This window comes from Anoplopoma fimbria, chromosome 5 (genome assembly GCF_027596085.1).
Source record: "Anoplopoma fimbria isolate UVic2021 breed Golden Eagle Sablefish chromosome 5, Afim_UVic_2022, whole genome shotgun sequence".
Lineage (NCBI taxonomy): Eukaryota > Metazoa > Chordata > Actinopteri > Perciformes > Anoplopomatidae > Anoplopoma > Anoplopoma fimbria.
In genome coordinates, this window is record NC_072453.1 from 18,568,919 (window position 1) to 18,587,585 (window position 18,667).

An 18,667-nucleotide genomic window follows, 5' to 3' on the forward strand; every position below is an offset into this window, starting at 1 on the left:
CACAGTGGTTAGGTAATCACTAAAAGTGTAGTTTATATTCGGGGTAAAAATGATTACATTTTAGTTTCATGCCAGTAGATGATGCAATTCCCTCAGTTGCTCTCTAATTCGGTTATGTCTAATTGTGCTGATGTAGTTATCCTTAGGCTCTGTGCTATTTCATTGGCCTGACTGCTTCTATGTCAAATATAAGCACCACCTCACTTTAATCCGGTTTGATTGCCTCTGCTGTGCTAATCAATGGGGTAATCGTCTGCCTGCTTGTGTCACACTGTCTCCCTTTGACGGGTTTCAATCCCTCCCTCTGTGCAGTTTCCTCCTCTCTTTGCTGACTTGTGTCAACCCTGACTTGCGTCAGATGTCCTCCGTATTTCCCATAATTTCCATCACCCCTGCTTCTTTTCTATCAAGATGTGTTAATGTGAGGGAATCACATTAACACATCTTTCATATACAGTGACTCATATCATCCATATCTCTCTGTAGCTGCTCTGCCATTTCCTGTTTACAGTTCAGTCAACGGTTCAGGTCCGTTCGGCTCATTTTTCTCATTTTCTCTCTGCAGGATCGTGGAGGCCGTGTGTATTGGCTGGTTTACAGCAGAGTGCACAGTGCGCTTCCTGGTGGCCAGAAGCAAGTTGGAATTCCTCCGGCGGCCGCTGAACATCATCGACGTGATTGCCATCACCCCTTACTACGTCACCATGGCGTTGGCCCGGGCGGGGATGCCAGGCGCCGGGCTCGGGGTTGCTGGGGTGATACTACGTGTGCTGAGGATGTTGCGCGTGTTCTGGCTCATGAAGCTGGCCAGACACTTCCTGGGCCTGCAGACTCTGGGGCTCACGCTCACACGCTGCTACCGGGAGATGGTCATGCTGATGGTGTTTGTCTTCGTCGCCATGGCAATATACAGCGCTCTGGCCCAGCTGCTGGAGTACGGGTTGGACTTGGGGATGCAGAACCCGGATTACGCCAGCATCCCACAGGCCGCCTGGTGGGTCATCATCTCCATGACGACGGTGGGGTACGGGGACGTGTACCCTGTGACGGTTGGGGGACGGGTGCTCGGGGGAATGTGTGTCGTGAGCGGCATTGTCCTGTTGGCACTGCCCATCACGTTCATCTACCACAGCTTTGTACAGTGCTACCATGAACTCAAACTCCGCTCTGCCAGGTCCACACGCATCCTGTCCGTGGAGTTACTGAAATGAGCATGCATTTGTACCAAAACACATTCGGACCTGCATACATCAGAAAGAAACTCAACAAACTAGTGTCAAATAAGGATTCTACTTTGTGCTCTACCCTGTGCCCTGCCTGAGCTGCACCTGGTTTTATGTGGCCTGTGTAGTTGCTGCCTGCTGTGTTGATGATCTCCAATCATTGTCTTCAACCAGCATGTTATGCACTCGTCTCCTAAACAACACCTCTTGGACTGAAGAATAGGAATTAATCATTATTTAATGCGCAGTCAATCCAGTTTTGACAGCGGCTGCTGTTTACATTGTATTCCCATGGCTACCACATTGGCAGAGACGGCTGCTTATTTTGTACGCTGCATCCAGGGCTGTGTGTGTGTGTGTGTGTGTGTGTGTGTGTGTGTGTGTGTGTGTGTGTGTGTGAGTGTGAGTGTGTGTGTGTGTGTGTGTGTGTGTGTGTGTGTGCGTGTGTGTGTGTGTGTGTGTGTGTGTGTGTGCGTGTGTGTGCGTGCGTGTGCGTGTGTGTGTGTGCGTGTGTTTGTTTGTTTGTCTGGCTATCACTTTGTCTAAGCTTTGCACCCAGATGGTGCAAGTTACACAAGATTGATGTGTGACCTAGATGCATTCTACTAAACCTGTGAAATATAGACAGATAGTGAACAAGTGAGTGCAAATTGGAGATGCAGAGGGGCGACAGGGGGGGCTTTGTGTGAAGGAGGGGCTTAAGCCAGGGATAATGAAATATAGAGACAGGTCAGAGGCAAGGACTACAAGGTGGCAGACATATGAACAGCGCAGATGGAGCGTGAGATTGTGGAAAAAGATTCCTGGGAGAAAAAGGACAAAGAGATAGCAGAATGTGGAGCAACTGCGAGCACAAAGAACGAATAGACGGAGAGTGTGTTGCTTCTCCATTTGCGAGTGAATGTAAGGCATTTTGTGTTTCTGTGTCTCCAAGGCAACCTCCATCCTCCAACATGTCAATCCTAATAGCGGTTGATTTTGTCTGCACACAAATAGGCCACATCCACGCACACAACTCCTGGCTGGCGTTTCTGGTTTTGCAATTATTGGGAAATTTACATAACAGGATTTGTTGAATTCAAAATAAATAGCAATGATGGTTTCGACATTCATGATTCAGACATGTTTCCACTGTTCATGATGTGCCAACATGATGTGATTTGTTCAGGAGACACATGATCCAAACAAACAAGTCAACACCTCTCCCACACAACAGTCTTTCTCTGCATCTCCTCTCCTCTTCCTCCTGTTGCCATCAACCATCCTCTTTTTAAACACACACACATGCACACACACACACACACACACACACACACACACACACACACACACACACACACACACACAGAAAAATCAGTCAGTCCTTGAATTTAAAGTCAAACTGTTATTTCCTCATAAACTTTGCAGCCTGCAGAGTTCAGTGTTTATTGTGCACAGAACATATTTCACTATTGTTCTTGTTGTGTTTTCAGTGTGCTTTTTAAGTAGTCACAAAAATGAGAGATAATCAATATTTTACCACCTTGCCTACAGCAGTTTTCCAACGTATGTGGCGTAGCTTATAGCCCAGTGAATTTTGGCCAGGCCTGATTGAAACCATCAATCAAAACTTTTTCATCAGTAGACTATGAACTTCTAATTAATGTGATTAATGTATGAGCTTTTATAATAAAATGTCTCAGAGAAAAATGTCTTTAAAAGTGTAATTGCTTATTTTTAATCAATTTGTATCATTAAAATGGTCAAATATAAATGTTACCAGACTCCATCATCTGCTTCAACATATTCATTACCTGAAATAACCTTCTTCATTAACTGAGCTATAAAGCCACACAGTAGGACCCTAAGAAGTGATACATGAATAAGGTATTTTTGGCAGATGGAGCTTGATAATTCAAAAGCCCTGATGTGATGACATACTACACCTCTGGCCTCCTGCAGGCAGTGGAACATAGCATTCAATGTGAGGAAAACACCTGAGCCCGTTGGCAAGGACATTCAGTGCACTCATCAGATTTACACTGGGGTGAAGATTGTGCCATGGTCTAGTTCACAAAGTGCCGTTGTTAGGGGACATTGACTTAATCACAAACTGCTGTGGCTCTGCTTTTAGGGTTCAGTCTTTCCAGGCATGATGCACATCTGTTAATAGGCTCTAAAGGCTTGTGTTTCACTTATCTAGACAGCCCATTCAGTAAGCTATAAGGCCTCTATGCACCTGATGTAAATACAAATAGAACCATGGGTGACAAATGAAAAGAAAAACAAAATCAGAAAAGCTTCAGCGCTCCTTTACATAGATTCTCCAAGTCCCTCAGTTGGTGTTTTGATGATCGTGATGGAGTGAACTATCTAACGTCGCTACAAAGTTGGGTCAAACTTTGTTTCTCCACATATCTCTTCTGCTTTTTCCTTTAGTTTGTTAGTTTGTCAACCCCTCTCTGTGTGTGTCGATGACCTATTGTTTTTTAAAGACTAACATAGACACAGTGGTGCTTTGAGCTAAATAATGCTAATATCAGCTTGCTAAAATGCTCACAATGCCAATGCTAACATGCTGATGTTTAGGCGATATAATGTTAACCATCGTCACCATCTTATTAAAGCCTGCTGGCATGCTAAAATATGCTAATAAGAAGTTAACGCAGAGTACAGCTGAGGCTGATGGAAATGTGATTCATTTTGCAGGAATTTTGGTAAGAAACCAAGTGTAAAATGTTATCTGCTAGTGGTGCTTGAGGCAAAGTCAGAAGACCACCAAAGTCTGTGTGATTCATCCTTTGGGGAACAGTGATAACAGTACAAAATGTAATAGAATAGTTGTTGAAACATTTCACAAACAAACAAAAATGTCAACCTCATGGTGCACTGGAGGAAAAGTCATTGGATCATCATAATCAGTAGGATTTATCATCTGGGGATCATAAACATTTATACCACATTTCATGGCAATCTATCCAATGGATGTTGAGACATTTCAGTCCGGACAAAAGTGGTGAGCTGACGTTCATTCAGTCTCAGAGGATGTTCTGGATTTACACTTGAAAAGACCTTTTCTTAAAAAGCTCTTTACATAACAAAACCTGCAGTGAATACAAGTGAGCTCAGCCTGGGGGGAGAGACCGAAAAAAACAACATCCGAACAAAGATGGTCACAACACAAAATATGTTTTCATGGCTGTCACGAGAAAGAGGAATAGCATCCGTTAATACATTTATATAATATGATCTTAAAAGGCAGGTAATGGGTTGACATGTGGATTTTTTTTAATTTATGCAGGACAGGTAGTCAAATTGTTATGCAAGACAAAAATGTATTTGTCTTATTGTAATAAATATATTAAACCAAATATCTTGTTTTTAGAATATAGTTTTTTAGCAGGTATAACGCATTAGTCAATTTTGTAAATTACAATAAAAGAGATGGTGGGACTTTCCAAAATGCAATTTTGTTTTATCATTGCTTCTCTTATCTTCTGATTTAATGAGATTTTGGAGGCTATATGCAGCCTGAGAGGAAGGCATATTCAGGGCAGAAAAAATGCTTTTTCTTAGGAATGATTCTTTAACCATATTTTAATTTACACCTGACAATGTGTGATTATAATATTCTCCTAAAAAGATGCAAGAGTTATGGTTTAGTTTACATGTAGTTTACATATGGTTTATATATTAGTATCTGAAGTGTAGTTTACATACGGTTTAAATATTAGTGTCTGAAGTGTAGTTTACATATAGTTTATATATTAGTATCTGAAGTGTAAGTAGTTTACATATAGTTTATATATTAGTTTATATATTAGTTTATCTGAAGTGTAGTTTTACATAGTTTAGTTTAAATATTAGTATCTGAAGTGTAGTTTACATATAGTTTATATATTAGTATCTGAAGTGTAGTTTACATATAGTTTATATATTAGTATCTGAAGTGTAGTTTAGTTTATATATTAGTATCTGAAGTGTATATAGTTTATTTATATCTGCAAAGTAGTTTACATATAGTATATTCATATAGTTTATTATATAGTTTACTATAGTTTATATATAGTTTTTACATAAGTTTACATATAGTTTATATATAGTTTATATATTAGTATCTTAAAGTTTATTTAATATAGTTTACATATAGTTTATATATAGTATCTGAGTTTATATATAGTTTACATATAGTTTATATATAGTATTGCAGTGTATAGTAGTTTATATATAGTTTATATATAGTTTACATATAGTTTATATATAGTTTATATAGTTTAGTTTATATATAGTTTATATATTAGTATCTGCAGTATAGTTTATATATAGTTTATATATAGTTTATATATAGTTTACATATAGTTTAGTAGTTTATATATTAGTATCTGCAGTATAGTTTATATATAGTTTATATATAGTTTATCTATAGTTTATATATAGTTTATATATAGTTTATATATTAGTATCTGCAGTGTAGTAGTTTATATATAGTTTACATATAGTTTATATATTTATATATAGTTTATATATAGTTTAGTATCTGCAGTGTATAGTTTATATATAGTTTAGTTTATATATATAGTATATATAGTTTACATATAGTTTATATATAGTTTATATATTAGTATCTGCAGTGTAAGTAGTTTAGTTTATATATAGTTTATATATAGTTTATATATAGTTTATATATAGTTTATATATAGTTTATATATAGTTTACATATAGTTTACATATAGTTTATATTTATATAGTTTATATATAGTTTACATATAGTTTATATATAGTTTATGTATAGTTTATATTTATATATAGTTTATATATAGTTTAGTTTATATATAGTTTACATATAGTTTATATATAGTTTATATATTTAGTTTATATATAGTTTATATATAGTTTACATATAGTTTATATATAGTATCTGCAGTGTATAGTTTACATATAGTTTATATATAGTTTATATATAGTTTATATATAGTTTATATATAGTTTACATATAGTTTATATATAGTTTATATATAGTTTACATATAGTTTATATATAGTTTATATATAGTTTATATATAGTTTATATATAGTTTATATATAGTTTACATATAGTAGTTTATATATAGTTTATATATAGTTTATATATATATAGTTTACATATAGTTTACATATAGTTTATATATAGTTTATATTTAGTTTACATATAGTTTATATATAGTTTATATATAGTTTATATATAGTTTATATATAGTTTACATATAGTTTATATATAGTTTATATATAGTTTACATATAGTTTATATATAGTTTATATTTATCTTGCATTCTAAGCAGGCAGCGTGCAGCCAGCTGCCTGCTACGTCACTACCCCGCTACGTCACTCTCCCGCGCCGTCACTGTCCCGCTACGTCACTCTCCCGCGCCGTCACTCTCCCGCTACGTCACTCTCCCGCGCCGGCCGCAGCAGGAGGCCCCTTCGCCGGCTGCTGGTTGTTGTGGAGGCAGCTCGTCCTTCAGCAGGAACATGTACTACAAGTTCAGCGGCTTCACGCAGAAGCTGACGGGCTCTGCTCCCACGGCCGCCTACAGCCCGCAGGTGAGTCCGGGGGTCGGCGGGTCGGTGGGTCGGTGGGTCGATGCCCGGAGGGTCGGAGGGTGACCTTCACGGCACCGAGTCTCCGCTGCACCGGTTCACGTGTTCGTAACGTCGTGTAGCTGCACTGTGAGGAGAGACATGCAGACGCAGGCTCTGTTATGGACACGTTATTCTCTTTATTATCGCAGCGACCTTTATTTTGAAAGGACTTTGCAGACAATTTCAATCACGTCGCACAGCATCTGACACGTGACCTTTATGATCATGTGACCTATATGATCATGTGACCTATCCTCAGGTCTCCTTTATTATGATCAGGTATCCTTTATTATCATGTGACCTTTATGATCATGTGACCTATATTATCATGTGACCTTTATGATCATGTGACCTTTATTATCATGTGACCTATATTATCATGTGACCTATATTATCATGTGACCTATATGATCAGGTATCCTTTATTATCATGTGACCTATATGATCATGTGACCTATATTATCATGTGACCTTATGATCAGGTATCCTTTATTATCATGTGACCTATCCTTTATTATCATGTGACCTATATTATCATGTGACCTTTATTATCATTATTATCAGGTATCCTTTATTATTATCAGGTATCCTTTATTATTATCAGGTATCCTTTATTATCATGTGACCTTTATTTATCAGGTATCTTTATTATCATGTGATCCTTTATTCATGTGACATGTGACCTATATTATCATGTGACCTATATTATCAGGTCTCCTTTATTATTATTATCAGGTCTCCTTTATTATTATTATCAGGTATCCTTTATTATCATGTGACCTATATGATCATGTGACCTATATTATCATGTGACCTATATTATCATGTGACCTATATTATCATGTGACCTTTATTATTATCAGGTGACCTTTATTATTATCAGGTATCCTTTATATTATTATTATCATGTATCCTTTATTATCATGTGATCATGTGACCTTTATTATTATTATTATCAGGTATCCTTTATTATTATTATCAGGTATTTATTATCATGTGACCTTTATTATCATGTGACCTTTTATCAGGTATTTATTATCATTATTATCAGGTATCCTTTATTATTATTATCAGGTCTCCTTTATTATTATTATCAGGTATCCTTTATTATCATGTGACCTTATGATCAGGTATCCTTTATTATCATGTGACCTTTATCCTTTATTATCATGTGACCTATATCAGGTATCCTTTATTATCATGTGACCTATATTATCAGGTATCCTTTATTATCAGGTATCCTTTATTATCATGTGACCTATATGATCAGGTATCTCATGTGACCTTATTATCATGTGACCTTTATTATCATTATCATGTGACCTATATTATCAGGTATCCTTTATTATCATACCTACATTCATCAGGTGACTCCAGGACTATTATTATCAGGTCTCCTTTATTATCAGGTCTCCTTTATTATCAGGACTCCTTTATTATTATCAGGTCTCCTTTATTATCAGGTCTCCTTTATTATCAGGACTCCTTTATTATTATTATCAGGACTCCTTTATTATTATCAGGTCTCCTTTATTATCAGGTCTCCTTTATTATTATCAGGACTCCTTTATTATCATCAGGACTCCTTTATTATTATTATTATCAGGTCTCCTTTATTATTATTATTAGGTCTCCTTTATTATTATCAGGACTCCTTTATTATTATTATCAGGTCTCCTTTATTATCAGGTCTCCTTTATTATTATCAGGACTCCTTTATTATTATCAGGTCTCCTTTATTATTATCAGGTCTCCTTTATTATCAGGACTCCTTTATTATTATCAGGTCTCCTTTATTATCAGGTCTCCTTTATTATTATCAGGTCTCCTTTATTATTATCAGGTCTCCTTTATTATTATCAGGACTCCTTTATTATTATCAGGTCTCAGGTATTTTATTATCAGGACTCCTTTATTATTATCAGGACTCCTTTATTATCAGGACTCCTTTATTATTATCAGGTCTCCTTTATTATTATCAGGTCTCCTTTATTATTATCAGGACTCCTTTATTATTATCAGGTCTCCTTTATTATCAGGTCTCCTTTATTATTATCAGGACTCCTTTATTATTATCAGGTCTCCTTTATTATTATCAGGACTCCTTTATTATTATCAGGTCTCCTTTATTATTATCAGGACTCCTTTATTATTATCAGGACTCCTTTATTATTATCAGGACTCCTTTATTATTATCAGGACTCCTTTATTATTATCAGGACTCCTTTATTATCAGCCTTGTTGTCATTCTATGATTGTGAAATGTAAATCATATCATATCCAACATTTAAGTTAAGTAATTTTGATTGGAAGAAAAAAAAAACCTGCAACATAAATATTGTAATTTGTAGAATGTTACTTTAATAATCAAGTCCAACCTTGAGATACTGCATTTGCACTTCCACTCTATTACATTTATGTGACAGTTATGACTTCATCTCTATCAGCTGATCATCAAACAGCTGCAGCCTCACCTATAAAGCTGGTCATGTGACCTCAGTCCCTCCCTCCAGGGTCTCCTCACACTGCAGGTAATGGAGCCAGATATAGAAAGGATGTTAGTGAAAGGTTAAAAAACACAGACATTCACACCTTAAGGCAGTGTAGAGTTCCAGTTAACACGGCACATGTCCCTGTGTCATATCAACATGTGAGGCTTCAACACCTCAAAGGGAATCATCTCTGTACTTCTGGTTTAATGCATAGAGATGGTTTCCTGCTGTGAACACTTTTAGGTAAGCTTTTATCTTAAACGCCACCTCGTAAAAAAGAACCTGCTTTCAGTGCATTTTCATATGTCAAAATGAGAGACTATTAAATGATGCTCAGTACTTCATTAACATCACAGTATACCTTTTAGTGTTAACTTTCTGAGAAGTAGAACAACGGCATGAATTAATCCTCTTGAAATCCCCCTAATCTAGAATAATAAGGTTTCTTGGTGGAAAAAGAATATTGCTTTATTGCTTACTGAATTAAAATTTAACAACTCACGAGAAAGATTTGCCTTGATGATTATGCACTAGAGGCACATGAACAGTCTCACAAGTGGAGGCATTAATTGCGCGTTGAGATGAATCATGAACTCATGCAGTCACGTGTTTCTCGGGGCTGCTGTGCTCAGTGGGTAGAGCGGGTTTACAACAGCCAAGATGCTTGAGATGGGTTCAATTCAAAGGGGAAATTTCATGTATTTATGCAATCGTTAAAGGTTAAGTTTATGCAGCACGATTGAGCTCAGTGAGCCTACAAAGAGAATATCAACTTGTTTTAATACCTACATGAGAACAGCTGTTTCCCTTTGACTTTTATGGGTCTTTTATTTATTTATTACTGTCACAAAATCCTAAACCCCCACCAAGTCTGAACACAAACACATGATGCTCACATTTTCAGATTCAGTCTGGTTTACACTCGCTGAGTAATAATTTCTGAATGTTGCAAATAAATGTCCATAAATCTGCTTTAAAATGAGGGGAAAAGGTGATTTCATGCATGTGTACTTATGACGCTGAATAGAATGGCGCATTATCGTGACCAGTTGTTTATTTTTTCTTTACTTTTTAGGGGCTGAGGCCAACCGTGCCAGCAGAGTCCCCAGCAATGGTGTTTGCCACACCCACCAAGGTGGTGTCAGAGGCCGGGTCCACGGTGGAGTACTTGGGAGCAAACAGGGTTCCCGACCTTCAGAGGCTTTTCCAGGTAATGACATCATAGACGGAAATTGATGTCTGAGTGAAGGTTCACGAGCAGCTAAAGTGGTCACATTTCATCAGTCAAAGCCTTTAGGAAGTGTTAAGCTTCAAGCGATGGCTGCTATTTATTTCACTCTGTTCTTTATGAACCCCTCCGTCAGTCACTGCAGAGTCAGTCGGGGAATAACTCAAGTTGGTCCAGCAATCACTCAAAACAAATGGAAATCACAGTAATGACTGCTGCAAGTTTCTAATTGCAGGAACTTATTTTTGTTTTTGTTTTGTTAAAGCAACAGTACTCCGGACAGAGAATTCCAGATCAAATTCCACATAAGAGATCTAAGAACCTTTTTTATTTTTACTTGTAATTGAATAAGAAGAAAGATTAGAAAAAAATGTTTATGTAGAAAAAGCATAATGCACACAGACAATATTTAAGTTTAGTGTGTTATGAATGAAAGGAAAAGGACAGATAAACATTATAGGAAAATGGTGCTCCGACCCAAATACACACGTGGACAAAATTGTTGGTACCCTTCCGTTAAAGAAAGAAAAACCCACAATGGTCACTGAAATAACTTGAAACTGACTAAAGTAATAATAAATAAAAAAAGATTGAAAATTAACTAATAAAAATCAGACATTGCTTTTGAATTGTGGTTCAACAGAATCATTTTAAAAAACAAACTAATGAAAACGGCCTGGACAAAAATGATGGTACCCCTAGAAAAGATTGAAAATAATTAGACCATAGGGACATGTTAAACTAAGGTGTGTCCTCTAATTAGCATCACAGGTGTCTTCAAACTTGTAATCAGTCAGTCTGCCTGTTTAAAGGGTGAAAAGTAGTCACTGTGCTGTTTGGTATCATGGTTTGTACCACACAGAACATGGACCACAGAAAGCTAAGGAGAGAGTTGTCTCAGGAGATTAGAAAGACAATTATAGACAAGCATGTTAAAGGTAAAGGCTGTAAGACCATCTCCAAGCAGCTTGATGTTCCTGTGACTACAGTTTCACATATTATTCAGAAGTTTAAGGTCCACGGGACTGTAGCCAACCTCCCTGGACGTGGCCGCAAGAGGAAAATTTATGACAAAATGAAGACGGATAATACGAATGGTAACCAAAGAGCCCAGAACAACTTCCAAAGAGATTAGAGGTGAACTCCAAGGTCAAGGTCCATCAGTGTCAGATCACACCATCCGTCGCTGTTTGAGCCAAAGTGGACTTCATGGAAGACGACCGAGGAGGACACCACTGTTGAAAGCAAATCATAAAAAAGCGAGACTGGAATTTGACAAAATGCATATTGACAAGCCACAAAGCTTCTGGGGGAATGTCCTTTGGACAGATGAGACAAAACTGGAGCTTTTTGGCAAGTCACATCAGCTCTATGTTCACAGATGCAAAAATGAAGCATACAAAGAAAAGAACACTGTACCTACTGTGAAACATGGAGGAGGCTCGGTTATGTTCTGGGGCTGCTTTGCTACATCTGGCACAGGGTGTCTTGAATCTGTGCAGGGTACAATGAAATCTCAAGACTATCAAGGCATTCTGGAGCTAAATGTGCTGCCCAGTGTCAGAAAGCTCGGTCTCAGTCGCAGGTCATGGGTCCTCCAACAGGATAATGACCCAAAACACACAGCTAAAAACACCCAAGAATGGCTCAGAGCAAATCATTGGACTATTCTGAAGTGGCCTTCTATGAGCCCTGATCTAAATGCTATTGAACATCTGTGGAAGGAGCTGAAACATGCAGTCTGGAGAAGGCATCCTTCAAACCTGAGACAGCTGGAGCAGTGTGCTCACGAGGAGTGGGCCAGAATACCTGCTGACAGGTGCAGAAGTCTCAGTGAGAGTTACAGAAATCGCTTGATTGCAGTGATTGCCTCAAAAAAATATTAAGTTAAGGGTACCATCATTTTTGTCCAGGCCATTTTCATAAGTTTGTTTTTTAAAATGATTCTGTTGAACCACAATTCAAAAGCAATGTCTGATTTTCATTAGTTAATTTTCAGTAAATTTTTATTTATTATTACTTTTGTCAGTTTCAAGTTATTTCAGTGACCATTGTGGGTTTTTCTTTCTTTAACGGAAGGGTTCCAACAATTTTGTCCACGTGTGTAGTTAAAAATGTTTAGGCCTATCTGACCAAGCAAGTTGCCGAGGATACTCTGCACCCTCTGTTACATCTTCATTATTGTATTATCTCATATTTTCTTTTTTTTCCTGCTCCACCTCTCCCTTTCCTTCTCCCCCGGTTCCTCTCCTCCCAGACGTCAGACGGGATCCCCATTCATTTGAAGCGCGGCGTCCCCGACAGGCTACTCTACCGCACCACCATGGCTCTCACTGTAGGAGGCGCTCTCTACTGTCTGGTGGCTCTTTACTTCGCAGCCCAGCCCAACAATAAGTGACCAACGCAACAACAAAACAAAACAGGATCTTTCTGCAATCGACCCAACATTCCCAGCCTCCGTCGGCCCTCGCCATGACACCTCTTGGGACTCAAAACGCTGTCAGGATCTCAGTCAATGATAACCATCATAAGATCTGTCTTCTTTGTAAATCAAATGTCTAAGTTAATAAATTTTAAGGGGAAACAAAGGTAAAACATGCTTCTTTTTTCCTATTCGTCTTCAATGTTATGTCACTGGAAAAAAAACACTCACTGTAACAGAGTTGTTGCCAATAAACAGACAGACGCACACGTTCTTCATGTACGACACCATGAGGACAGAGCTGTGCTTACAAATCAAAATAGAAGCGGAGACGTAAAGATAGTTTGTCTTTGCTCACAGCCTTGGACAGGTGTGCTGTAGTGCAGTGATGAGTGTGTGTGTGTGTGTGTGTGTGTGGAGAGAGCATGCATGATGGAGACACTCCTTCTGGAACATGGCTGCTGCTCACTTGGCCTGAGTACGCTCTCATACGGTATTATGTGTGTGGGCTCGGTGTGATGTCACATGCTTCTTGACGGGTTTCAGACAGACATGTTGGCAGACCTGCTTCAAGCTGCTGAAGCACTGAGGATCATCTCAGTCTCTGCATTTTCTCTCTTGCCTTCATGTATTTATTTTTTATTAATATTTTGAAATAGTGAAGTTGAGGTCTAATTAATTCATTACATTGTTTTTTACTTAAGTTAAATATCAAGAAATGATTATCTGAACCTATAATAATACATCATGATTTATATGTTTAGTATATTTTTGCATTATTAATCTGAATCAGCAAAGTAACATTTATCAAATAAATCGAGTGGAGTAAAAAATACACAATTTGCTTCTTAAATATGGTGGAGTAGAAGTGTTGGGTCGACAGATGCAAAGGAGAATAACAAAGGGAGACAATATAGAACAAAAAAGACTGGAAGGTTTTTTCACTCAAGGAAAACACAAAAATATTTGCATTTATCAAATTTGTAGAGTAAATATCCTAAATGACTTGCAGAAACTGCACATTTTTGTGAAGTCCATTTTCTCTGCATTTTACATATTGTTGATGTTGTAGTCTTGAGGTAAATGATAGTGTTTACATAAAGCTAATTTCATTTAATCTGTCCAGTTTAAATTATTTTAAAACGACACTCACCCTGTTTATTCAGGATTTTCCAAGATAAAATATAGATCATAATATATATATATATATATATATATATCTAAAAATAAAAAAACAGCAGTCAACTTCTACTGCAAAATTGTATTAATTCTTTAACGACCTGTTGCCATATCTTCCTGAGAACCTCTTTTTTAACATTTTAATTTTGGAGTCACAAAATATATTTTGTTTTTCCAACGGGACCTTGAGCATCGTCTTCCCTCACATCATCCCCAGATGTCTCCAGGACAGTTTTGTATTCTTTTGTATGTTTGTTGTTTTGATTTTATGCATCAATTAATAAATTGACCAACTGGTAAAGCAGTATCTGATCTGGAGCTATCTGAAGAATCTTTTTTCTTTCAAGGTTATATTCCGCTCAAAGCCTTCATCACTCCTATAAAACAGTAAGCTGGTACACCAATGCCTTAACCACACATCAGAACCAAACCACTCCCTAACAGCTACTCGCTCTGGGGATGAGACCAGAGGTGGCCTTCGCTGATTTACCTGATTGGTTCAGTCCTCACGGAGAGGCTAACAACTCGTAATCATCGAGTAGCTCACACGCAGCCAGCACAAAGTGTGTACATGCTGCATGGCACACACATGTTGCATGGCACACACATGTGCAGCGCAGTCATTAGGACATGGGTGTGGATGTTAACACCTTCAGAGGCAAACTCAAGTCTAGTTTTCTGGAGTACAAAGTCAGTCTGCTAAATGACTGTAATGTAATGTAATGTAATGTAATGTAACGCAACTAAATATTTGTTACTGTCCAAATATGTTCTTATTCAGGGAATACAAAGGCTTTACATGTATGCATAGTAAACCTCTGATATTCTTTAAAGGGCCTTTAAAACTCTTGAAAATATACAGATCTAAAAAAAGAACCATAAATAAAATTAACCAATAGCCATGCAAGAGTTTTATTCATTAAGATACGGCATATTCATTTAGTAAGAATCAACCCTGGACCTCCCTTTGTCATGACATTAATACCTAACAGCCTGAGGAAAACCTTACGATGGATAATTGATGATAGCACTGATTTCGGTGGAAAAATAATGAGTTTTGTTAATAAATAAAGACATAATTTGAAGAGCAGGTGTTCCTTACTATCTAGATACTTATTGGCCGTTTGATCCGAGCACATGAACCCTCTTGATATACCAAACGATTGGTATATCAAGCTACACATTCAAACTGTGAGGCTTCATTCATTCTGTGCTGCACCTTGTTGAGGAACTAACGTTTGAGTACTGGCTGAATGCACAGCAGTAGAATAAGATATATGACATACATATTCACAAAGGGGTGGACCTTGACCTGTTCCATGCTTCTTCCAAACTCCTAATATCAGTGATTGTTACCATGGAAATGCGGCTCAGGCTTTAGGGTTCCTAACTTTTAGAGTTAATTACTCTTTATTTATGTCGACTGTCTGGTTGGCATTAAATAAGACAAAGTGTGAAACCGAGACTCTGTAGACCGGTTTAACACGGGGACTCTGTAGACCGGTTTAACACGGGGACTCTGTAGACCGGTTTAACACGGGGACTCTGTAGACCGGTTTAACACGGGGACTCTGTAGACCGGTTTAACACGGGGACTCTGTAACCGGTTTAACACGGGACTCTGTAGACCGGTTTAACACGGGGACTCTGTAGACCGGTTTAACACGGGGACTCTGTAGACCGGTTTAACACGGGGACTCTGTAGACCGGTTTAACAACACGGGGACTCTGTAGACCGGTTTAACCTTACTCTTTAACACGGGGACTCTGTAGACCGGTTTAACACGGGGACTCCAAACCTTATACGACGTGTGATCCTTGAGGCTGAGGCTGTCTTCACCTGTGACCCTCGTGTCACAGCTAGAATGAGTCTATGGATTGCAAACACTTCAACCAAAGAATTACATTACATACATTACATTACATTACAGTCATTTAGCAGACGCTTTTATCCAAAGCGACTTACAGGAAGTGTATTCAACATAGGTATTCAAGAGAACTACTAGTCACCAGAAGTCATCAGTGCATCTCCTTTCTTAAACAAGCATCTTAAAGCATAAACCAGAGCAAAAGTATAGTGCAGAGGCAGATTACTACGAAAACAATAATTGCAACAGACTAATACGAATATAATAAGTGCAACAAACTACTACGAATAGGATAAGTGCAGTAAACTAATACGAATTCAATAAGTGCAGCGAACTGATACGAATACAATAAGTGCTACGAGGAAGGCTCAAAGAATGATGTTCCCTTCAAGAGATGGTTTCATTATACAGCTGTTAGAGGCCAGAAGAGCTGCATGCATCTTCCGTTTCACAATAGAATATAGAGGCTTCATTTTTTTGTTCCATGTTATAAACAAATATGTTTTTTACCATATTCATTAAACTTGGTTTAGACTGTTAGCATGCTAACATTTACTGATTTGGGGCTTAACACAAAGTGCAGCTGTGGCTGATGTCAGTAGTTTTGTAGAAGTTTGGACGTAGAGGGATGTTTGCATTTCATACTGTGGGGAACACGAATGTCGGTAGCAAATGTCACCTTTTCGCAATCCATCCAATATATGTTGAGACATTTCAGTCAAAACCACGACTGTCAATCTGCTGATGGGACGAGAGGAAAGGTCTAAGGATCACCAAAGTCGGGAGGATCCGTCCTCTGGGGATAACGCATGTCTGCGCATAATTTAATAAAAATCCATCAAATCGTTATATTTCAGTCAGGAACCAAAGTCGTGGACCAACCAACAGGTCAACAGACCAACATTGCCATCCCAAACTTAGAATCTTTTTACCCTTGGGACCTATTTTGTGACCCTTTGCAGAGTCCTGGCCCTCAGATTGGGAACCCCGAGTGTAAAGTTTTCCTTAAATGTAAGGTGCCACATGTGTGCACAAAATCTGTGTTGTGTTAATTTGTTTGTACAAAGGATTCTCTGCTCAGTTATTCCTTTCCATCTATTTCTCTCATTTATTCAGTCACTCTTCTCCCACTGAGGCTATTCTTAGAAAAACATACTCATTATATGCACACATTTACTGTCACGAGCTGCACCCAAGATCTTGCTTTGATTATTAAATGGAGGACCTGCTTTCATCAGGGAACCCTTCAGCGTCTCCTTAAATCAACCTCTCTGTCTTCCCCGGCCCTCTTACGTCATGACAACCCACTTCAGTCACAATGGATCCTTTTGTTGTCGCTCCTAGACATGACAGGAGAGACCCCATCGCTCTGCAACAACATGTTTACCACTCAATGTCACAGCACTGCAATTGTTAATGAAGCTGGGGGGGGGGCACACACACAGGGGACTGGGGAAAAAGAAGAGACAAAACACAGGAAGCGAGTGGGATGTGAGGGGGGGGTGAGAGTGTGAGCAGGAGGTTGTTATGTGGAGGATGGGTGTGACATGTAATCCCTCTGTACAGACTCACACTCTCCTCAGCAGCACCAGACGTATACGGTGAAAGCGATCTCACACTCATCCATCCAGCTTGTCCTTCCCGCTGAAGTCGCTTCTTGGAACAGATCAATAAAACATCAGTATTTGTACAATTGTTCCAGCTTTCAAATTATTCCGATGGCATAAAATGTCTTTGTAGAGAAATGACAGAATCCTTGTGAAAAGTGGTGACCGGTATGTGTTATATTAAACTATCTTTAATAGCTTAAAAGGTGTAGCATATGTTTTCATTTCTGTATAATCAATGGAATCTGAGAATTGTTGTGTTTACATTATCTTAGAATGAGTCCTTCATTTCCATATCTAATAATAGCCACAGGGTGCAAAACCGTGTTAGCGCCTCTGACTCTTAGAGTAGTGTTATTATGGTATGGATGACGTCTAAGGGAGGCCAACAGCATTAACACAATTTGCACGCTGCGGCTCACGTTACTGCATTCTTTGAAAAGGTGGATGCCATCAAATCCTACACACTGTCCCTTTAAGCATAATTATTTTGAAGGTTTTCTGACATAAACTAAACATTCAAATAGAAAAACATGTGTGAAAGATAAGGGAACGACATGCACAGTGGACATGCCACATAATCCAACAATTCTGGATGAAGATCCTATACTCTGTGAAGGTCAAAGGTCTGCAGCAACTTTATACTTTAGTACAAACTTAGGAGACTGTAAGGTATCAGACTACTGCACCAAGACAGCAGGACTGGAGTGGCAGAGAGGAAAGAATGTCATAATGTCTGAGTAAAAAAACAAGAGGGGCATGGATGAAAAAGTGAAAGGATGAGGTGAAGGCACACTGATCACATTGGTTTCTACATGTGAGATTTTATTCCTGTATTACTTCTTTTTGTATTTAATTCTAGGAAAACTGCTTTCTATTTCGGTTTACTCGGAATAGAAAAATGTGCGCAGCTGTGTTTGAAATTGTGTTCTCTTCTAATGTTATGAATAAATAAAGATTTTTCTCTGTTTTGGAGATTTCTCTGTTCACCATGCAAAAAAAAAAAGTTTTCCTCACGAATTCAAGGTGTGTGTACACTGGGTGAACCTTA

The 18,667-nt window shown here is 38.0% G+C and overlaps 2 protein-coding genes across 2 annotated transcripts in view; both read left to right on the plus strand.

Moving 5' to 3' along the window:
- Positions 1 to 1,211, plus strand: part of kcng3 (potassium voltage-gated channel, subfamily G, member 3) — a 2,636-nt gene extending 1,425 nt beyond the window's left edge. Inside the window, 1 exon segment of the mRNA XM_054599434.1 lies at positions 566 to 1,211. Coding sequence (XP_054455409.1) covers positions 566 to 1,211 — 646 coding nt within the window.
- Positions 1,212 to 6,630: 5,419 nt separating this feature from the next.
- LOC129091512 (cytochrome c oxidase subunit 7A-related protein, mitochondrial) lies at positions 6,631 to 13,135 on the plus strand. Its single transcript, XM_054599170.1, has 3 exons — positions 6,631 to 6,781; positions 10,388 to 10,522; positions 12,798 to 13,135. Exons 1-3 carry the CDS (start codon positions 6,710 to 6,712, stop codon positions 12,936 to 12,938), a joined length of 348 nt encoding a protein of 115 aa, XP_054455145.1. The 5' UTR covers positions 6,631 to 6,709; the 3' UTR covers positions 12,939 to 13,135.
- Positions 13,136 to 18,667: the final 5,532 nt, after the last annotated feature.

Excerpts from the sequence above, each read along its gene's own strand:
- LOC129091512 (XM_054599170.1), top strand. The coding sequence starts at position 6,710 with ATGTACTACAAGTTCAGCGGCTTCACGCAGAAGCTGACGGGCTCTGCT. Across the intron at positions 6,782-10,387 it reads CGGCCGCCTACAGCCCGCAG|GGGCTGAGGCCAACCGTGCC; the intron begins GTGAGTCCGGGG and ends TTTACTTTTTAG. Across the intron at positions 10,523-12,797 it reads ACCTTCAGAGGCTTTTCCAG|ACGTCAGACGGGATCCCCAT; the intron begins GTAATGACATCA and ends CTCTCCTCCCAG.